The sequence below is a fragment of the Trichechus manatus genome, unplaced genomic scaffold (assembly GCF_000243295.1).
Source record: "Trichechus manatus latirostris isolate Lorelei unplaced genomic scaffold, TriManLat1.0 scaffold00041, whole genome shotgun sequence".
Taxonomy (NCBI): Eukaryota; Metazoa; Chordata; class Mammalia; order Sirenia; family Trichechidae; genus Trichechus; species Trichechus manatus.
The window spans coordinates 7,103,813-7,127,277 of NW_004443977.1; the positions used below are offsets into that span (position 1 = coordinate 7,103,813).

Sequence of the window (23,465 nt, forward strand, 5' to 3'; positions counted from 1 at the left end):
TTTTATATATGTCATCCCATTGCCTTCTTACCTGCATGGTTTCTGCCAAATAATCTGAGCTTAGTCTTATTGTTTCTCCTCTGTATGTTACTTTTTGTTTTTCTCAAGCTGCTCTCAGGATTCTTTGTTTGTCTTTGGTTTTGGCGAGTGTGATTATGATATGCCTTGGTGATTTTCTTTTGAGGTCTCTCCTATACGGGGTTCGTTGAGCTTCTTGGATGGCCAGCTTTTCATCTCTCATGATATTGGGGAAGATTCTGTCAGCAGTTCTTGAATGATCCTCTCTGGGTTTTCTGTCTCCTCTCCCTGTTCTGGGACTCCAATCACTCGAAAATTTTTGCTTTTGATTGTATCCCACATAATTCTCAGGGTCTCTTCATTTTTCTTCGTTCTTTTTTCTGATTTTTCCTCAAACAGAGTTGTATCCAAGTGTTTGTCTTCCACTGTTTCAAATCTGCTCATCAGCCGTTTTATGACACTGTCCATTTCTGAAATCTTGTTGTTTATCTTTTGGATTTCTAATTTTGTTTTTGTATGACTTCTAATTGTGAATTTATTTTGGCATTTTGTTCCTGCAATATTTTCCTGAATTCTTCCATTTTTTTGTCTGTATTTTCCATGAATTTGTCTACCTTTTCTATGAATTAGTATATTTTTTTCCTCATTTTTGTCTGCTTTTTGCTTCAACTCTTGGATACTTCTGAGTATTAGAGATGTGAATTCCCTATCAGGTAGTTCTAGTGCCTTTTCTTCTACTGGAAAGTCATCTGGTGTTTTATTTTGAATGCCTACTGGAACCATCCTGCCCTGTTTTTATAAATGTTTTCATATTGTCTGCTGTTTTCAGGGCATTTAGTAGTTATTTTTCTCACTTATTGATTGTAGATTTGTTTCGTTGTTTTTTTTGTTTTGTTTTATTTTGCTATGTCTGAGCAGTTGGGGTGTGTGTTCTTAGTTGTTTGCTCATCTGTGGGCATGATACTTATCGCCTCCTTCTCTAATTGGCAGGGTCAGTCGCTCAGGTGTGGTACAGCAGGCCAGGTCTAGCTGAAGAGGAGTTTCTGGGATGGGTTGTTTGTGGCACTTACTACGGCCACCAGGGTGGGCCAGTAATCAGTGCAGGGCAGGTTCCGGTAGGCCGTGCCTGGGCTGCTTGGTGGTGTGATGTTAAGCGCATGGTGCAGGTAGGCAGGATGGAGTGGAGAGATTGTGATGTGTGGAGCTAAGATGGGTATGGCATACAGGGAAGAGAAACAGGAGCCAAAAACATACAAACAAACAAAAAAGAGTGCTCAGGGAGCTTGCTGTTGGAGTGTAGAGATGAGAGACTGTGAAATGGAGAAAAACTAAAAGGAGAAGAAGAAGGAAAAAAGAAAAGAAAGAAAAAAATGAATAAATAAAAATTAGAAAGAAAAAAGAAAAGCAGAGCTTCAAGGAATCCCACCAGTGCAGCTACGAGGTCTGGGGAAGTTGTTCCCAGGCCGCGAAGTACAGCCTGGTTAGAAGGTGTAGAGGTGTCCATCAGCACCAGGTATTCAGGAGACAGGAAGAGAAGGAAATTACAGAGAGATGAGAAATCGAGTAATGAAGAAAGGTAAAAAAGGAAAAAGAGGGAAAAGAGAACAAAACAAACAAATTAAAAAAAAAAAAAAGAACAAAAAAAAAAAAAAAAAAAAAAAAAAAAAAAAAAAAAAAAAAAAAAAAAAAAAAAAAAAAAAAACCAAAAAAAAAATGGAAAAAAAAAAAAAAAAAAAAACCCAAGAAAAAAGAAATGCCTTCAGGGATCCTTCTGCATGTCTGTGCAAACCAAGGGGATAGGTCATAAGCCATGCAGTACTGCCCGGCTAGAAGGGGCTCCCAATTCGAGAAAGAAAAAGAAAACAAACAATTCAAAACAAACAAAAAAAGCTCCAGGATCCCACCAGCATGGCAGCATGGGCCAGGAAGCAGTCTCACATTCGAGGGGCATTTTACAGCCTTTCAGGAAGAAGCAAAGATGGCGCATGGAGCCAGGTATTTGAGAGAAAGGAGGGGGACATGGTGAGAAGTAAGGAAGAAATCTAAAGAGTGGAAAAAAGCAAAACCAACAGCCAACAAATGGCACTTAGGGAGCCGGCCAGTGCGGGCGGGTGGAATCCAAGCGATACCAAGGTGAAGTCAATGCTTCCCAGCCAAGAGACTGTGGCCGCAGGAAGCAGAGGAGGCCGAGTCGGGGGTGAAGAAGCGTGGGGTGTGGGAAAGCATATATCGCTGGTTACCGGTTGTTCTGTCTCCTGCTGGATGCTCTGTAAAGCTGCTTTATCATATCCCCTGTTTTCTGGTCTCTGATAGGAGTCCAAGATGGCAGATCTGTGCTGTGTTAGCTGATAGGGGACCTCTGATTGTATCTCTTCTCACTCTCTGTTCTGGGTCAGTTTCTTATTCCATTTGGTGCTTGTCTGAGTTCTTTATCACTTCATTTGATGCTTAGGGTTTCAGGATGGCCATTTTCTCTGTTTGGCTTAGTTTTTCAGATCTTTGCTGTAGAGGAATGGTGTGGTGCTTCTGCCTATAGTGCCACATTGCCCAGAAGTCCCTAATCTGGAAACTTTGTAAGGCAGAGGTAGAAAATTGCAGCCATTTGTGGTTGTTTTGTTTTGTTTGTTTGTCCACTTGGTAATTTATTTAAATTTGGACTAATTGCAACAATTAAAAATCAGGAACTTTCACATGACGTTTCAGACAATCCATACCAAATGGGCCTGCATTTCTGCAATTGGCTGAACAGTAGGCTTGGTGGGAACAGTAACTGCCTATTTCAGAGGAGAGCTGAGCTCTTTTTTTTTTTTTTAACCATAGCCCTCACCACTCCTCATTGTGTCCAGATGCTAAGGCTCCGCGTCATTGCCATTTATGACTGTATTCTAGCCATACTTCATCCATTTATGATACGGGCTTCACTTCAGTGAACATAAGGGCAGAGGCTTCAAAGATTCCTGGCTTCTCCACCCACAAGTCCATAAGTCCTATGAGTATTTGGATGGGATTAGACAAAACCCTGGATTAGGTTTGCACCAGTGGCTACCTGGGAGCAGGTGAAGAAGTGGGGATACGTGGAGATAGGGATCAGCATTTAGGCTCCTATTCACAAACCTTCCCAGTTCAGTAAACTGAACTGACAAATGCCAAGTGGTTAGGGTTTCAAATAGTCTGGAGTAATGTATTACCCATGTATTACCATGACAGAGTCCCTGGGTAACTCAAACGGTTAAGCACTCCACTACTAGTCAAAAGACTGACAGCATCTTGATGGACAAAGTTACTGGGGCTGAGGTTAGGGACCATAGTTGCAGGGGACACCTCGGTCAGTTGGCATAACATAGTACATAAAGAAAATGTGCTACATCCTACCTTGGTGAGTAGCATCTGGGGTCTTAAAGGCTTACGTGAGGCCAGCTGAGATACATCCATTGGTCCCATCCTGGCCGGAGCAAAGGAGAATGAAGAAAACCAAAGACACAAGGAAAATATTAGTTCAAAGGGCTAATGGACCACATAAACCACAGCCTCCACCAGCCTGAGCCCCGAAGAACTAGATGGTTCCCAGCTACCACCACCAACAACTCTGACAGGGATCATAATAGAAAGTCCCAGACAGAGCTGGAGAAAAATGTAGACCAAATTCAAATTCACAAAAAACGACCCAGACTTACTGGTCTGACAGAGACTGGAGGAACCTCTGAGACTATGACCCCCAGACACCCTGCTAACGCAGAAATGAAGCCACTCCCAAAGTCCACCTTTCAGCCAAGATTAGACAGGACTATAAAACAAACAATAATACACACAAGGAACTTGCTTCTTAGTTCAGTCAAGTATATGAGACCAAATGGGCAACATGTGCCCAAAAGCAAAGATGAGAAGGCAGGAAGGGACATGAAAACTGGACGAATGTACGCGGAGAACCTGCAGTGTAAACGGAAAGGGGAGAGGATGGCTGGCTCATCAAGTCCACCTTCTACCCTTGAGAAGGTGAAAAGAGGAAGGAGAGGGTCAGATAGGGACTTTGCACAAATCACGTCTAATCACATCCTGTTGGCCAGAGGTTAGTCATATGATCGTGCCTAACTGCAAAGGATGCTGGGAAATGGTATCTTTAATTAGGAAGCCATGTTACCAGCTAAAACCTCCATCATTAAAGAAGATGATAGGAGGAGCACCTAGCAATTATGTTGTAACTAGAAATACAAAGGAGCTTATTAGTGTCTCTATTAAACTTTTCTTCATTCTCAGTCTTTGACAAAACCAGGTTAAATTTTTAATTGCTACCACTTGCCTCCCTCCCCCAAATCATTACTTCATTCACTTAAAAATATACATATTGAGCACCTACTTCTTGTCTTACTTGTATGGTACTACTTCATAGAACTTCTAGTCTAGTAGAGGAGATAGAAAATAAACAAGTAAAAGAACAAATAAATACTTAATTACAAATATTGGTAAGTCTTTTATAGGAAACAGGCTGTTATGATAAAGAATAATGGGAGGCAGGCAGGGAGCCTTCTTTAGGTTGGGAAGGAAGACCTAGGAGGAGGTGACATTTGAGCTGAGACCTGGTGGGTATGAAGGAGACAGTCATGTGAAGAGGTGGGAGTGGAGCCAGCCAGGGTAGACAGCATTTAAGAAGGCCTCAAGTGGGAAAGTATCAGTGCTCTTCAGGAAGGCACAGGCAGTTGGTGTGACAGGCATATAGGCACAAGGGAGGTGGTTCCTCACAGGTATGGGGGTATGGGGAGGGCCTGATCATGTAGGTCCTTTCCATTGCCATCAAATTGATTCCAACTCATAATGACCCTATAGGGTTTCCAAGGCTGTAATCTTTACGGAAGCAGACTGCCACATCTTTCTCCTGCTGGAGTGCCTAGTGGGTTGGAAACACCGACCTTTGGTTAGCAGCCGGGCAGTTTAACCACTTGTTACCAATTGAATTGTGTCCCCCAAAAATGTGTGTCAACTCTGCTAAGCCATGATTCCCAGTATTGTGTGGTTGTCCTCCATTTTGTGATCTATTTATCCAGTGTGTTGTAAATCCTAATCTCTATGATGCTAATGAGGCAGGATTACAGGCAGTTATGTTAATGAGTCAGGATTCAATCTATAGAATTAGGTTGTATCTTGAGTGCATCTCTTTTCAGACATAAAAGAGAGAAATGAGCAGAGAGGAGAGAAACCTCTTTCCACCAAGAAAGCACAGCCAGGAGCAGAGCATGTCCCTTTGACCTGTGGTCCCTGTGCTAAGAAACGACTAGACCAGGGGAAAATTGATGACAAGGACCTTCCCCCAGAACCAACAGAGAAAGAAAGCCTTATCCTAGAGCTGGTGCCCTGAGTTCAGACTTCTAGCCTCCTAGATTGTAAGAGAATAAATTTCTGTCTGTTAAAGCCATCCACTTGTGGTATTTCTGTTTTAGCAGCGCTAGATGACTAAGACACCACTGTACCACCAGGGCTCATTATGCAGGTCCTTAGACTCCATGAAAAGTTCAGGTTTCATTTTTTACCAATGGGAAGCCACTGGAAGGTTTTAAGCAGAGAATGGCATGATTTTATTTATGTATTTAAAAGATCTTTCTGGCTGCTGAGCAGAGAATTGATTGGAAGGCAACAAGAGCAGAAGCCGCAAGATCAGGAGCGTTTTTTAGAACCATAGATAGGAGATGATGGCCTCTTAGGTTGAAGTACTAGCAGTGGAGATGGGAAAAAGTGATGGATGAATTTAAGAATTCGATGGAGAGTTCCCTTCAAGAGTGACTTAACACTCGTTTTTCTAAACATGAGCTCCGGGGTCTAAGAGTGTTCTTTAAAACTTGTTTTTCCAGAGTGACCAAAAAAAAACTAGAGCTAATGGTCTATTGAGGTTATCGCTCTGCAGTATCATATTTGTTAATAATCTTTGGAACGGGGTAAAGTTGGAGGGAGGGCAAAGCTTAACTTCCAGAGAAAAGTAGGAAGTCTTTCCTGTTTGCATACTCCTGTTAATAAAGCCCTAATGTTTTTAATGTTTTTTACCTTCGCTCTTATGGAATCTAAAAGGAAGGTGAGATATTCGGAATCTGCTTCTCAGATCAAATAGAACAACATAATAAAGTGTTCAAAACATGGGGAAGAGCATCAAGCCTTCCCCCTTTACCAGTTGTTCATATCAAATTTCTAAATACTATTTTCCTTCTTCTCTGTTATCTAGTTCATAAATATGTACTGAGTATCTGCTACATGTTTAGACCTGGGCTCTTCCCCTTAGCAGGTAAAGAAGTATAGGACAGTTTCTGATCTCTAACAGTATATAATCTACCTGGGGCAATGAAGGAACACTCATGAAACCATCTGTGATCAAGATAAGGTGATATGAAATTCTGTATAGTTAAATACGAAGAGAGTATGGGACAGATGACAAATGCTACTGAAACTAGCATTTATGAAGTATCACTCACATGCTAGCATTTTATACTTGAAAATGTATTTAAATCTCACCACGCTCCTGCAACAACAAGGTTGGGGTTGGTGGAGAGTCATGTATGGGCTGGGGTAATCACAGAAGGGGACATGGTTGAGTGACTCAGTTTGGAGCCAGGCTTGAAAGCGGTAGAGGAGAATGAAGAAAGTGAATTTCTTAGTTTCTTAGTACTGCTGTAACAGAAATACCACAAGTGGGTGACTTTAACAAACGGAAATTTATTTTTTCACAGTTTAGAAGGCTAGAAGTTCGAATTCAGGGTGCTCACTCTAGGGGAAGGCTCTCTCTGCACTGGGGGGATATCCTTGTCTCAGCTTCTCTAGCATTCATCTCAGTGTTCCTTGGAGAGCTCCCTGTGGCATACATTATTCCCCTATTGGAGCTTGCTTCTCTGTGCCTAATCTGCTCTTTTTGTATCTCAGGTGTGAGTAGTAGGTTTAGACACCCCTAAACCTATTGGCGTTGGGTTGATTCCGACTCTCAACAACCTTATAGGACAGAGTAGAACTGCCCCATATGGTTTCCAAGGCTGTAATCTTCAGGGAAGCAGACTGCCACATTTTTCTCCCGCAGAGCAGCTGGTGGGTTCAAACTATCGACCTTTTGATTAGCAGCTGAGTGCTTAACCACTGCACCACCCGGACTCCTTGGTTTAGACACACCCTACACTTATATGACCTCATTAACATAACAAAGAAAATTCTATTCTCAAATGGGATTACATCCACAGGTATAGGGGACAGGATTCCAACACATTTTTGTGGGACACAGTTCAATCCGTAACAGTGAAAGAACCAACATAAGTAAATGCATTGACTAGTCCGTTTGGGGGGAAAAAAAACAAACCCAAACCGATTACCATCAAGTCGATTCCAATGCATAGGATGGAGGAAAGGGAAGGGGCAAAAATATACTGAGCCCTGTAATGGAGTGTGAATATGGAAAACCTTCAAACTCCAGGCAGACCCTTTAGATGTATTGTAGTCAGAAATGGCAAAATAGTGACGGCTACCGGAAGTAAAAGTAACAGTGAAAATGGTGCTCTTATTTTTAATCACCACTTAAAATGGTATAGGAAGAATTCTGAAATAGAAGGCAGAGAAGCTAGCTTGGAGGCAGGTACAGTGAGGGCTGTATTCTAGCACGCGGTGAGAGTAGAAAAATCAAATGAACATATTGACAAAGAGATTTCATAGGAATGGTTGACAGGACTTAGAAACTGATTAGGATCAGAGATATAGGAGATGGGTTCATCAAAAAAGACTCACTTTCTTCCAGCTCTGAAACTCTGGTCCTTAGAAAACGAAAAACAAAACCTGTTGTCACCATGTGTCTGTCAGTTCGTTGTACTGTGATGTCTTGGAAGACTAGGAAGAAGGACCTGCAGTCTACTTCTGAAAAAAATTGGCTAGTGAAAACATTATGAATAGCAGCAGAACATTGTCTGATACAGTGCTGGAAGATGAGACCCTCAAGTTAGAAGGCACTCAAAATACGACTGGGGAAGAGCTACCTCCTCAAAGTAGAGCTGACCTTAATGATGTGGATAGAGCCAAGCTTTTGGGACCTTCATTTACTGATGTGGTCTTTGATCTTCATCAAGTGCTTAAGTGCTTCAAGTCCTCTTTACTTTCAGCAATCAAGGTTGTGTTATATGCATATCAGGTTGTTGATGAGTCTTTCACCAATCCTGATGCCACATTCTTCTTCATGGAGTCCATCTTCTCAGAGTATTTGCTCAGCATACAGATTGAATAAGTATGGTGAAAGGATACAACCCTAATACACACCTTTCCTGATTTTAAACCACCTAGTACCCCCTTGTTGTGTTCAAAGAATGCCTCTTGGTCTAAGTACAGGTTCCTCATGAGCACAATTAAGTAGTCTGGAATTCCCATTCTTCACAATGTTATCTGTAATTTATTATGATCCACACAGTGAAATGCCTTTGCATAGGTAAACATCTTTCTGGTATTTTCTGCTTTCAGCCAAGATCCAGCTGACATCAGCAGTGATATCCCTCATTCCATGTCGTCTTCTGACTCTGGCTTGAGTTTCTGGCCATTTCCTGTTGATGTACTGATACAACCATTTTTGAAGCATCTTCAGCATAATTTTTCTTATGTGTGATATTAATGATATTGTTCGATAATTTCCACATTCTGTTGGATCACCTTTCTTTGGAATGGGCACAAATATGGATCTCTTCCAGTTGGTCGACCAGGAAGCTGTCTTCCAAATTTCTTGGCATAGATAGATGAGTGAACACCTCCAGTGCTGCATTCGTTTGTTGAAACATCTCAGTTGGTATTCCATCAGTTCCTGGAGCCTTGTTTTTCACCATTGCCTTCAGTGCAGCTTGTACTTCTTCTTTCAGTCCCAGTGGTTCTTGATCAGATGCTACCTCCTGAAATCGACCAATTCTTTTTGGTACAGTGACTCTGTGTATTCCTTCCATCTTCTTTTTCCCTGTGGAATCCTCCGGTATTGCAACTCGAGGCTTGAATTTTTTCTTCAGTTCTTTCAGCTTGAGAAATGCTGAGCGTGTTCTTCCCTTTTAGTTTTCTATCTCCAGGTGTTTGCACATTTCATTAAAATACTTTACTTTGTCTTCTTGAGCCACCCTTTGAAGTCTTTGGTTCAGCTCTTTTACTTCATCATTTCTTCCATTTGCTTTAGCTACTCTACGTTCAAGAGCAAGTTTCAGAGTTTCTTGTGACATCCATTTTGGTCTTTTCTTTCTTTCCTGTCTTTTCAATGACCTTTTGCTTTCTTCGTGTCTGATGTCCTTGATGTCATCCCACAACTTGCCTGGTCTTCGGTCATTAGTGTTCAGTGTGTCAAATCTATTCTTGAGATGGTCTCTAAATTCAGTTGGGATATACTCAAGTTTGTATTTTGGTTCTCGTGGACTTATTTTAAATTTCTTCAGCTTCAGCTTGAACTTTTTGTACCCTTAGGGTACGTATAAAGTGGTGTGCTCAGAGGCCACGCATATCATAGAATTATCATGATTGGCTCCTTGAGTGTCATTAAATGTCTGCTTTCTTCTGCACTGGGGCTATTTTGGTATAAAGTCCTGATTTAAATCATTACCCAGTGCAAACTCAATATTTTAATGCTTGAGTTCCTTGTGTTCTGGAGCTATTTACCTTGGAAAGCCCCTCTGTCCTGACTCTTCCTGGAACATAGCTTTCTACTCTTAGACCTCAACCAAATGAATTTCATGGTTCAGCAAGCCCCATGAGTAAGAATTCAAAGATTATGGTGCTCCTTGTGTTCAAAGTAAACTTGGGGGCAAGACTTGGCAGGAGGAGTTAGTGAAACCTGCCAACATCTGCTTTCAGATTCCACCTGAACACATTCAGAATACTGTCTTTGAGCACCTGATTTGCTCCAGATATGGGGTTAAGTGCCCAGAATACAAAATTGAGTAAAACACAGTCCCTGCCATCTGGCGAGGAGGCAGATAAGAAAATCAACAACTCCTTCATTTCCAAGGGCAAAGGAAGCACTGAGTGAGAGGGCAACGAAAGACTGTTACCTGCTGAAAAAGTGGCTCACACTTTGAGAGGAAAAATGGTCACATGGGTGTAAGATGTACCCACATTTTAGAAACATTGAAATGAGAAAAAATAACAAATGTTTTAGCATTTGAAGAAATATGACACAGAGTCAGTCCTGTCCCATGGTAATCCAAAGATGCCAAAATATCAAAATTTTCGGACATGAGATTTGTTTTAAACTGAGCGGTATTTTGAGCCTAACTAGTTAGATGGTTTGTTCTTTTTTTCTTTTTCCTGGATGGACCAGTTCACTAAGCACTGGGACCATTTAATACAAATAAGGGGAGAATCTTTATCCTTAGGAATAAAGGGATAGCAAAGGCCATGCATGTGACATTGAAAGAAAGGAAATACTCAGCACTGAAAAAAAAATGATTTGGAAGTTGAGAATAATGATAACAGAAAGCTGGTTACCTGGAGTTACTGGAGGGTATACAGCATTGGGGAATGGTGGCAGCCAGGTTGTGAGTAGAATTTAGCTCATGGTGGTATGAGGTCCCTGTGTCTCTCTGCTACCTTCTCTCTTTTATATCTCAAAAGAGATTGATTTAAGACACAGCCTAATCTTGTAGATTGAATCCTGCCTCATTTACATGAATGCTGCTAATCCCACCTCATTAACATCATAGAGATAGGATTTACAACATATAGGAAAATCATGTCAGATAACAAAATGGTGAACAGTCACACAGTACTGGGAATCATGGACTAGCCAAGTTGACACACATTTTTTTGGGGGACAAAATTCAACCCATAACAGAGGGTAAAGAGTGAAAAGTGTGAATCCTCTCCATTTGGTCTCCCAGCATATGATAGGACAGATCCCAGCAACTTTCTGAGATCTTGGGCCAACAAGAAGCCAGGAGATGGTGCCCTTTGCACAATACAAAGGTAGAAGTGGTTGATGAAACTGCACCACCCTTGGGTGTTATCTATTGCTGCTGTAACAGAAATGCCTCAAGTGGGTGGCTTTATTTATTTATTTTATTGTTGTAGTTTATATTTCAAGTTAGTCTCCCATATAAAATTTATACATACATTGTTATGTGACCCTAATTGCTCTCCCCATACTGTGACAGCACACGCCTCCTTTCCACCCCTGATTGCCCATGACCATTCAACCAGCTCCTAACTCTCTCTGCCTTCCGATCTCACCTCTGGACAGAAGCTGCCCATTTAGTCTCTTGTATCTACTTGAGCTAAGAGGCACACTCCTCACGAGTATCACTTTATGTCCCACAGTCCAGTCCACTCCCTGTCTGAAGAGTTGGCCTTGGAAATTGTTTTAGTTCTGGGCTGATAGAGAATCTGGGGGCCATGCTTTCCAGGGTTCCTCCAGTCTCAGACCATTAAGTCTGGTCTACTTACTAGAATTTGAGTTCTGTACCCCACCTTTCTTCTGCTCCATCAGGGACTTTGTTGTGTTCTCTGTCAGGGCAGTCATTGGTGGTAGCCGGGCACCATCTAGTTCTTCTGGTCTCAGGCTGATGAAGTCTCTGGTATATGTGGCCCTTTCTGTCCCTTGGGCTAATGCTTTCCTTGTGTCTTTGGTGTTCTTTGTTCTCCTTTACTCCAGGTGGTTGGGACCAGTTGATGCATCTTAGATGGCTGATTGCAAGCTTTTAAGACCCCAGATGCCACCTACCAAAGTAGGATGCAGAACATTTTAATAGGCTTTGTTATGCCAGTTTACCTAGATGTCCCCTGAAAACATGGTCCCCAGCCCCCTGCCCCTGCTACTCTGTCCCTCAAAGTGTTTGTATTCAGGAAACTTGTTAGCTTTGGTTTAGTCCAGTTGTGCTGACTTCCCCTGTAGTGTGTGCTGTCCTTCCCTTCACCTAAGATAATTCTTTTCTACTATCTAGTTAGCAAATAACCCTCACCCTCCCTCCCCACCCTCGTAACCATCAAAGAATGTTTTCTTCTGTGTTTAAACCTTTTCTTGAGTTCTTATAATGGTGGTCTTACACAATATTTGTCCTTCTGTGACTGACTAAATTCACTTAGCATAATGCCCTCCAGATTCCTCCACATTATAAGATGTTTCATGGCTTCATTGTTGTTCTTTATCATAGCATAGTATTCCATTGTGTGGATATACCATAATTGGTTTATCCATTTGTCCATTGGTGGGTGCCTAAGTTGTTTCCATCTTTTTGCTATTGTGAACAGTGCTACAGTGAACATGGGTGTGCATATATCTATTCATGTGATGGCTCTTATTTCTTTAGGATGTATTCCAAGGAGCAGGATAGCTGGATCATATGGTACTTCTATTTCTAGCTTTTTAAGGAAGCACCAAATAGATTTCCAATGTGGTTGTACCATTTTACATTCCCACCAACAGTGTATAAGTGTTCTAGTCTCTCCACAACCTCTCCAGCATTTATTATTTTGTATTTTTCAGATTAATGCTAGCCTTGTTGGGGTGAGATGATATCTCACTGTAGTTTTGATCTGCATTTCTCTAGTGGCTAATGATCATGAGCATTTATTCATGTGTCTGTTATATCTTCTTTGGCGAAGTGCCTGTTCATATACTTTGCCCATTTTTTAATTGGATTATTTATCTTTCTGTTGTTGAGGTGTTGCAGTATCCTGTAGATTTTAAAGATTGGAACCTTGTCAGATATGTCATAGCCAAAAATTTTTTTCCCAGTCTGTAGGTTCTCTTTGTACTCTTTTGATGAAGTCTTTTGAAGAGTGTAAGTGTTTGATTTTTAGGAACTCCCAGTCATCTAGTTTCTCTTCTGGTGTTTGTGCATTGTTACTTACGGTTAGTATACTATTCATGCCATGTATTAGAGCTTCTAGCGTTCTCCCTGTTTTTTCTTCTATGCTCTTTATCATTTTAGATTTTATATTTTGGTCTCCGATCCATTTTGAGTTAGTTTTTCTGTATGGTGTGAGGTATGGGTCCTGTTTCATTTTTTTGCAGATGGATATCCAGTTATGCCAGCACCATTTGTTAAAGAGACTGTCTTTTCCCAATTCACGGATTTTGGGCCTTTGTCAAATATCAGCTACTCATAGGTGGATGAATTTATGTCTGGATTCTCAATTCCAGACCCTGTTCCATTGGTCTATGTATCTGTTGTTGTACTAGTACCAGGCTGTTTTGACTACCATGGCAGTATAATAGGTTCTAAAATCAGGTAGTGTGAGGCCTTCCACTTTGTTCTTCTTCCTGAGTAATGCTTTACTTATCCATGGCCTCTTCTCAAGTGGGTGGCTTTAACAAACAGAGTTTAGGAGGCTAGAAGTCTAAAAGGGTACAGGCTCTAGGGAAAGGCTTTCTCTCTTTGTTGGCTGTGGAGGAATGTCCTTGTCTCTTTGCAGCTTCTGTTTCTTGGTTCCTTCAAGATCTCATGTGGTGTGACATCTGTCTTCCCCCATCTCTGCTTTCTTGTGGTTTGCTCTTTTATATCTCATAAGAGATTTAAGACGCACCCTATGCTAATACGGCTTAATTAACATAACAAAGAAAACTCTCCCCAAATGAAATTATAATCACAGCTATAGTAGGATTTACAACATATTTTTGGAGGACACAATTCAATCCATAACAGGTGGCTTGCTCAAAGTTGCATTCATCTGTTTGGGTGTAGTTGCAATGTATCATGTAGTAGCCCAAAGCCTAGAGTATTGGTCTCAGCCATCTGATTCTCTGCTCATGGTGGGAGTTAAATGAGATGCTTAATTCCCACCCCTCTGGGAGGCTTCCTCACCCAACTTCCCTATACTCTGCATCCCCCAACTAGATTCATGGTTCACATAACATTATATATGTAAATGATAAAAATATTATTGTAACTAATACAAATAACATTTTATTCACAACAGTCCATTCTTGTAAAAGTATTTCCACAGCATGCCCAAAATAAACTGTTGTGGGAGGTAAAGCGAAGAGAAGACTTCTGCCAAATTAAAGATCATTTCCCAAACCCCTCTCCATCTCACCCTACTTGCTCCCTATTGATAGCTTTGATTTTCCTTCTTTCAGGTGGAATGTGTCCTTGGGACATCTTTGTATAACCCCATCCTGAAAGAAGCTCTGCGATGTGTTCATTGTGAGTTTGTGTGAAGCCAGTTGCACTCTTCCCAAGAAATAGCTTGCTATGAGAACTGAGATGGAAGAGCTGGCACCAGCAGAAGACGAGAGCCAACTCCCAAGCCCCCACCACGGCTCTCTGAGGAAGGCTGTGGCTGCCGCCTTGGCCCTGGATGGAGAATCCATGACGGGTCAAAGGAAAAAGAAAAAGAAAGAGTCCTGCCCAGAATCTATCATCATCTACCGGTCAGATAATGAGAAAATGGATGAGGAGCTAGGGGAATTGGAAGGTGGAGAGCAACCTAAAGAGGAGGAGGGAGATGATTTCCTAGACTACCCATTGGATGATGGTGAGTCTCCTTGTGGCCTTGAGTTTATGGCCATGGGAAAGAAACCAAATGAGAATTCCCCTGAAGACAGCCAGGCATTTGCTCGCTGATATGTTTCTTTTTGTTTTTTTTTTTTTCATTCAAACAAAAAGTCTCACATATTTATTACTAAACCAACATGTTAATGTGGAAGCATAAAAACAAAGGAAGAAACCAGAATTTCCCTAATACAACACATCCAATTGTTCAGATAGTGGTGAAATTTTTGACTTGATATGGTAAAATGCTAGTGAACTTGATAGAGCATAAAATATGTGTGCCATCACATGTGCGACTCTTTAGAGACACAGCTTGGTTTTTCTCCAGTGTCTCCTCTTGGAGTTGTACCCGATTTTATTACCAGTTACCATTCTAATCCATTGAGGAATGGGGTGATTCTGCTTTTGTTTCCTGACTAGGAATCTCTTGACCCTGAAAATCTTGTGAGATGACTTGGCAAGGATGGAAGTGCGTGGTATACACCAAGATGGTCGAGAAAGGGAAAGAGCAATCTGTTTCTTCTTGTTGATATATTTATTCTCACAGTGTTGCATGGTCTTCACTCAACAATTTGACTAGTATCTACCGAGCACCTATTACATTCTGTGCTAGGTGATAAGCAGATCCTTGCCCTTTCTGAGCTCCTAGGGTAATGGAAGAGGCTTATTTATGCACAAAAATAAGTAATACAAGCAAACTATGCTGATTACTTAATACATGTAAAAAAGAGAAAGAACAATAGCTACTTTAATAATCGGGAAAATGTGAATTATAACAACGAGATGTTAGGATTTCCACAATAATTAAAATATGATAACATCAGTATGAGGAAATGAATATACTCCCATACACTTTAAGTGGAAATGGAAGCCACTTCAACCACTTTGTAGGGAAATTTATCAGTTTTTATTAAAATTCAGAAATCTATGCCCACGTGCATAAGGCGGCATGTATAAGAATATTTGTTGGACTTCCGAAAACATGGTGTTATAGTCAGAAGCACCACGCCATCTCTCCACAGCAAAGATCCGAAAAACTAAGTCAAACAGAGTCACACATCAATCCTGAAACCCTAAGCATCGAATGAAGAGATAAAGAACTCAGCCAAGCACCGAATGGAATAAGAAACTGACCAAGAACAGAGAGTGAGGAGAGATACATGCAGAGGTCCCCTATCAGCTACCACAGCATGGATCCGCCATTTTGGACTCCTATCGGAGATCAGTGAACAGGGGGTACGAGAAAGCAGCTTCACAGAGCTTCCAGCAGGAGACAGGACAACCAGTAACCAGTGATATAGGTTTTCGCATCCCCCACCCTTCTTCACCCACTTAGCCTCCTCTGCTTCCTGCAGGCACAGTCTCTTGGCGGGGAAGCACCACCTTCACCCCAGTGTCATTTGGATTCCACCCGCCCACACTAGCCAGCTCCCTGAGTGCCTTTTGTTGGCTGCTGGTGTTGCTTTTTTCTGCTTTTTAGATTTCTTCCTTACCTCTCACCACCTCCCCATCCTTTGTCTCAAATACCTGGCTCTGTGTGCCATCTTTGCTTCTTCCTGAAAGGCTGCAAAATACCGCTCAACTGTGAAACTGCTTCCCGGCCTCTACCACCACGCTGGTGGGACCCCCAGGGCTTTTTGTTTGTTTGCTCTCATTTGTTCTGTTTTGATTTGTTTGTTTGTTTTCTTTTTCTTTTCTCAGCTTGGGAGCTCCTTCTAGCTGGGCAGTACCATGCAGCTTGGAAGCTACTCCCTTACTCTGCGCAGACACATAGGGACATCCCTGGGGGCTTTTCTTTTTTCTTTTTTTTTTTTGGTTTTGGTTTTAGGGTCTTTTTTTTTTGCTTGTTTCTTTGTTTTGTTTTCTTCTCTCTCTTATTCCCTTTTTGTCTTTCTTCATTTCCAGTTTCTCAATTTATTCATTTTTTTCTTTTACCCTTTTTGGTTTCTTTTTTAATATTTGTTTTTCCCCATTTCTCAGTCTCTCATCTCTCCACTTCAATAGGAAGCTCCCTTAGCACTCTTTTCTGTTTGTGTGTATGTTTTGGGCTCCTGTTTCTCTCTCCTCTCTCTCATCTTTCCCATACCCATCTTAGCTCCACACATCACAATCTACCCCCTCCTTCCTGGCTACCTGCACCATGCATTGAACATCACACTCCCAAGCAGCACAGGCACAGCCTACTGGAACTTGCCCTGCACTGATTTCCGGTCCACACTGTCAGCCCTGGTACTGTCAGCCACAAACAACCCATCCCAGCAACTCCCCTTCAGCTGGACCTGCCCTGCTGTACCATACCTGAGTGACTGACCCTGCCCATTGGAGAAGGAAGTGAAAAGTATCATGCCCACAGACGAGCAAACAACAAAGAACACGCAGCCCGCCTGCTCAGACATGACCATATAAAACAAAAAAGCAGGATGAAACAAACAAATCTACAATCAATAAAAGAGGAAAATAACCACTGACTGCCCAGAAGACAGCAGACAATATCAAAACACAAAAACAGGACAGGATGTTCCCTGTAGGTGTCCAAAATAAAACACCAGATGACCTTCCAGTAGAAGAAAAGGCACTAGACCTAACTTATAGGGAATTCAAATCTCTAATACTCAGAATTATCCAAGAGTTGAAGCAAAAAGCAGACAAAAATGAGGAAAAAATAGACAAATTCAGGGAAAATACAGACAAAAAAATGGAAGAATTCAAGAAAATAATACAGGAACAAAATGCTAAAATAAATTCACAACTAGAAATCATACAAAAACAACAATTAGAAATCCAAAGATAAACAACAAGATTTCAGAAATGGATAGTGTCATAGAAGGGCTGAGGAGCAGGTTTGAAATGATGGAAGATAGGATCAGCAAAATTAAAGACAAACACTTAGATACAACTCTGTTTGAGGAAAAATCAGAAAAAATGAAGAAAAATGAAGAGACCCTGAGAATTATGTGGGATACAATCAAAAGCAAAAATGTACAAGTGATGGGAGTTCCAGAACAGGGGGAGAAAACAGAAAACACAGAGAGGATCATTCAAGAATTGCTGACAGAAAACTTTCCCAATATCATGAAAGATGAAAAGCTTACCAACCAAGAAGCTCAACGAACCCCATATAGGATAGACCCCAAAAGAAAATCACTAAGGCATATCATAATCACACTTGCCAAAACCAAAGACAAACAAATCCTGAGAGCAGCTTGAGAAAAACAACAAGTCACATACAGAGGAGAAACAATAAGACTAAGCTTGGATTATTTGGCAGAAACCATGCAGGTAAGAATGCAATGGGATGACATACATAAAACCTTGCAAGAAAAAAATTGCCAGCCAAGAATAATATACCCTGCAAAACTCTCATTCAAATATGATGGTGAAATTATGTCATTTCCAGATAAACAGAAATTAAGGGACTATGTAAAAACCAAACCAGACTTACAAGACTTATTAAAGGGAGTCCTTCAATCTGAGAACAAACAACATCAGACCACAGGCTGAATATAAGACAGAGGATTGTACTAGCCAGATACCAACCTAGGAAATGAACTCTTAAGGACTATGTAAAACCAAAAGAATTACAACAGGGAACCAGAGAGGTTAATCTGTAAGTGACAACAGCATCAGAACAATAAAAGAGGGAATAAACGGTGTAGGTATAGAACTTTCTAATGGAGAGGAAGGCAAGGCGATACCAAGTAAGAATAGACTGGTTCAAATCTAGGAAGATAAGGGTAGATTTCCAGGTAACCACAAAAAAAGTTAACAAACCTACTCATCAAAAGAAAGAAGAAAAACATAAAGTCTCAGTAAAAACAAAACCTACAAAAACAAAAGAAATGAAAAAAAAAAACCACAAACAAAAGGAACTCAGCTCAGGAGAGTAAGAGGAACAAAGAAAACGTCAGCACCACCAAAAAAAGCACTACAAAATGCAATCCCACTTCTAGGAATATATCCTAGAGAAATAAGAGCTGTCACGTGAATAGAGATATGCACACCCATATTCATTGCAGCACCGTTCACAGTAGCAAAAGGATAGACACAACCTAGATGCTCATCAACAGATGAATGGATAAAGAAACTATGGTACATACATGCAGTGGCGTATTATACAAAGATAAAGAACAATGATGAATCTGTGAAGCATCTCAGAACATGGATGAAACTGGAGGACATTATGCCGAGTGAAATAAGTCAATCACAAAAGGACAAATATTATATGAGACCTCTACTGTAAAAACTCATGTAAAAGTTTACACACAAAAAGAAACAATCTACCCCGAGAGTATGGCCCCCAGACACCCTTTTAGCTCAGTGGTGAAGTCACTCTCAAAGTTCACTGTTCGTTGGGGGATTGGACAGCCTCATAAAACAAAATGGGACTAATGAGGCACAACAGTCCAAGGACAAGGACTAGTAGGCAGGAGCGGACAAGAAAGCTGGTGAATGAGAAACTATTTGTTCTGCAAACCTTCATCTAAGATACCAAAAAAAAAAGAATCATCTATGTGAGATCAAATTGACAACAGCAACTCAAAAGGTTTGATGGGAAGCCTAGGGGGCAGTGAGTTGAAGATAATGGTGATGGAATACTTTGGGAAAGGATAGAATAGCAGCACAACTGGAAGAATGTAATTGATGTCACTGAATTGTACATGTAGAAACTTTTGAAATGGTGTAACTTTGGCTATGTATATTTTCACAATGTCATAAAACAATATGTGTACTGACTGTTTAATGAGAAACTATTTGTTCTGTAAACCTTCGTCTAAAGTACAATAAAAAAAAAAAAAAAAAAAAACCCTGTTGGGTTTTGATTGGACTTAAATTGAATTAACATATTGATTAGTAGTAAACTGACATCTTCATGATTTAGGTGTTTTTTCCATCAATATATAATTATTTATTCAAGTTTTCTTTTATGTCCTATAATGATCTTTTATAGCTTTTCTTCATAGAAGTCTTGTTACTTTCATTTTTTCCTCATCTATTGTGAACGGACTCATTTTTAACACTTTTTTTCTAATTTATTGTATTTGGATTATCATGTAGGTACAATACCTGTTCTACAGAAGGCCCTCGATAATGGTAGCACTAATTATTATTATCGTTAATGTTACATTTTTTTGTTGAAATGCCATCTGTTTTCCCAAGGAGTTTGACACTGATTGTGTCACAAAGATTTGTTTCTCTGTATATCCCAAACAAACTAAAACAAACACACAACACCCCCCGGGGAAAAAAAAAAAGAATGTTTGTTGCTGCTAAAGAAATTGTGGAGTGTGCCAGTTAAGGATTACTGTGCAACAATAGACAGGTAAGATAGATCTATTTGTATAGACGGATGGATCTTTGAGACATATGCCCACAGTGGGGAAGAGAGGCAATGTCCCAGGTTCCATAGAGCTTACCTTCTAGTCAGGGGAAGTCAGACAGTAAACAAGTCACAAATAAAGATAATTTCGGTAGCAGTGGTGAATGTTACAAAGAAAATAAAACCATGGTGATTGTGAAGGGTCATGGGGGCAGGGGGAGATTGGATGGTCATGGAAGGCCTCTCTGAGGAAGTGATGTTTGAGCTTATCCAAATGATATGAAGGAACCAGTCATGAAGAGATCTTGGCAGAACATTTCCAGAAGGGGGAGCAGCACAAGTGAAGACCCGGGGGTGGGAGTAACATTGGCATGTTTAGGAATGGAATTATTTCTGTGTGACTAGAGTGTAGGCAGCCCTAGTGCTGCAATGGTTAAGCGCTCAGCTGCTAATTGAAAGGTCAGTGGTTGAAACCCACCAGCCGCTCCACAAGAGAGAAGACCTGGCCATCTGCTTCTATAAAGATTATAGCCTAGGAAACCCTACGGGGCAGTCCTACTGTGTCCTATAGGGTCACTGTGAGTCGGAATCAACTTGATGGCATACAGCAACAGTGTGTAGGCAACAAGGAGAGAATGGTGAAAGGAAGTCTGAAAGGTAGTCAGTGTTTGGGCCTTGTTGATCATGGTAAGGAGTTTGGAACTTGTTACAAGTGTAAGGGAAAGTTAATGGAGGACTTTTAAGCAGAGGAGAGACTCATTTACATTTGTAGAAAGATCCCTCTGCCTTCTCTATGAAGAATGGATTACAAGGGGTAAGAGTGGAAGCTGATGGAAGACTCCAGCCACAATAGCATGAATGTAGAAGCTTGGACTAGAGTTATAGCAAGGAAGATAGCTAGAGAAGAATGGATGGATTCAGAGTGTAATTTAGAACTTGCTGATGGATTGGAGGTTGGGGGTGCAGAAAACAGAAGAATCAATGATGACTCCTGGGTTTTTGACATGAGCAATGGAGAGGATAGATGGTGGTGTCATTTACTGAGGTGAGTGAGCCTGTGAAGCTGTTAGGTGTTTGGGGAACTGTATAACCTTTATATCTGGGCAGTCAGAGACCCTGCTACTATCTTGGGCCCTGCTCTTTAGATGGCTCGGCTCTTTAGATGGCTCCACTCTAGCCCTTTTCTAACCATGGGGCAAGTGTTTACAGGCCCAGGGGACCTGCCTGTCTAGAGCCTATACAGTCTCCTACCCCAACACATACAACTTCTAGACCACATTTTTACATGCCAATGACCATGGAATTCCCTGCCTCAGTATCTCCAGCTTCACTTCCAGAGTGGCCAAAGAATGGCTGTTTGGTCGTGGTGGTGGGTGTGTATGTGTGTGAGTGGACAGTGTCTGGATATGTCAGTTAAAATGTCCACAGGCCTGTGTGGAGGTCCCCTCTCAGGAAAGCATAGAGATAGACATGAGAAGAGAAGAGGGGTGGGCTGTCCATCAGGAGCTTCCAGTTGAACTCCTGGCCTGGCTCCATGATGTGTGTGCATGTTGTATGTATGTATGTATATACATGTGCATATGTGTATGGTTATGGACGTATAAATGCCTACATACATACAGTATATATGGTATATAATGCCCACACATTATAATCTTCACGCACAATAGATGATATTCATGAACAATATTTTCACTGCACTTGTAAACTAGACGTAAAATCAATATAAAATGGTGTCCTTAGTATAAAATGAGGATGTGGATGCTTTGATCAGTTGGAAGTTGGCCCTCACACCCCTCCATATCATGGAGATCCTGCCAAGCTAGAGGCCCAAAAAGATAGAGGACATGAAAAACAAATTTAACCTGGGTCACAATTTTTTCAGAGGCCAGATGTGTGAAAGTTCACTGTGGGAGAAATAATACCAGTGGCCGCCCTCCCGAGGGAGGCCCGTTCAGTCAATCATTAAATCACTGACTTCTGTTCAGCACTGTGCCAGATGTTGTGAAAACAGACATCAGGGGACAACACTGACCAAATGTTCTCTTTTCTGATCTTGGACTTTCACCTCCTTTTTGCCCCATAGGTATGTGGAACATGCCTTTGGACAGTCGCTATGTCACGTTAACTGGGACCATCACACGAGGGAAGAAAAAGGGTCAGATGGTGGACATCCATGTCACATTGACAGAGAAAGAGTTGCAGGAATTGACCAAGCCTAAAGAATCAGCAAGGGAAATAACACCCGAAGGAAGAAAGGTCTGCCAGATGGGAGCAGATCGTGGGCCACATGTGGTCCTCTGGACTCTGGTCTGCCTGCCTGTGGTTTTTGTCCTGTCTTTCATTGTCTCTTTCTACTATGGCACCATCACTTGGTATAATATCTTCCTTGTGTACAATGAGGAGAGGACCTTCTGGCATAAGATTTCATATTGCCCCTGCCTCATTCTCTTCTATCCAGTGCTCATCATGGCCATGGCCTCTTCCGTGGGCCTCTATGCCGCTGTGGTGCAGCTCTCCTGGTCCTGGGAAGCATGGTGGCAAGCTGCTCGGGACATGGAGAAAGGCTTCTATGGTTGGCTCTGCAGCAAGCTGGGCTTGGAAGACTGCTCTCCCTACAGCATTGTGGAGCTGCTTGAATCTGACAATATTTCAGGCAATCTCTCCAACAAGGACCCTATACAGGAGGTAGAAACCTCCACTGTCTAAACTCTAAACAATTTACTTCCTTCTCTGGCCCCTGTAGTCTCTATATCATCTTCCAATTCCAGAGGATTCTTTCTTTAAATTCTCTCTCCCTCCCCCACCTCAACAGTTCTTCTGGAAAATCCTAGACAACATCAGTCTGTCCCACCATCTTGATGATTCTAGGAGGGCAGGAAACTGAAAAGCAACTCATGCCAAAGCAGTCTACCTGAGGGACAATCTCCTCTTCTTCCCTGCCTTAAAGTGGCAATTTATCTGAGACAGGGAGCTCAGTAGTGTCAGTTCAGGAGCTTGGAGGTGTTCCTGGTGCCTGGAACCCAGAAGAGTATGTGACCAACGTGGTGGGGGAATAAGGAGGCTCGGGGAGACCACAGCCACCAATGAGATAATAAAGATGGAGTGGAACATTTAAGAAGCAGGGCTGCCACGGTATAGTAGAATGTAAAGACTTGTGTCATTGAGATTTAAATTTAGCTGCATATTATTAAGACCCTAAAATACCAGTGGTTTAACCAAGACAGTTTATTTCTCTCTCATATGGAAGACTGGAGGCAGAACATCGGGGACCGTATGAAGTGATCAGGGCCCAAGCCTGCTTCCACTCCATTATCGTCCTTACCCTTGATGTTCCAGATGCTGACTGCATCTCCACTCATCACATCCATGTTTCTGGCAGCAGAATAGAGGACGGAGAAGGAAGAACACACCCTTCCCTTTTAAGGAGACTTCCCAGAAGTTCCACTCAACAGTGCTTCTTATATCTTTTTGGCCAGACCTTAGTCACATGGTCTTAGGTGCAAGAGAGGCTGGGAAATACAGTCTTTTGGCTGGGCAGCTATATTCCTGGCTAAATATTGGGATTATGCTAATTTGAGAAAAATGGCTATTTTGGTAGACATAAGAGTGTCTGTCTCACTATGGTTATTTAAATAGGTTTAGAATTCCAGACTTGATATATTTTATTT

At 41.5% G+C, this 23,465-nt stretch overlaps 1 protein-coding gene and 1 pseudogene across 1 annotated transcript; one reads left to right on the plus strand and one right to left on the minus strand.

Moving 5' to 3' along the window:
- The first annotated feature begins 14,062 nt into the window (after positions 1–14,062).
- On the plus strand, positions 14,063–22,591 carry TMEM169 (transmembrane protein 169). Its single transcript, XM_004376295.2, has 2 exons — positions 14,063–14,460; positions 21,881–22,591. Exons 1-2 carry the CDS (start codon positions 14,178–14,180, stop codon positions 22,501–22,503), a joined length of 906 nt encoding a protein of 301 aa, XP_004376352.1. The 5' UTR covers positions 14,063–14,177; the 3' UTR covers positions 22,504–22,591.
- Positions 14,778–15,032, minus strand: LOC111820548 (60S ribosomal protein L39 pseudogene; annotated as a pseudogene).
- Positions 22,592–23,465: the final 874 nt, after the last annotated feature.

Coding starts and splice junctions, on each gene's coding strand:
- TMEM169 (XM_004376295.2), top strand. CDS start 14,178: ATGAGAACTGAGATGGAAGAGCTGGCACCAGCAGAAGACGAGAGCCAA. Junction 14,461..21,880: donor AGACTACCCATTGGATGATG/GTGAGTCTCCTT, acceptor TTTGCCCCATAG/GTATGTGGAACATGCCTTTG.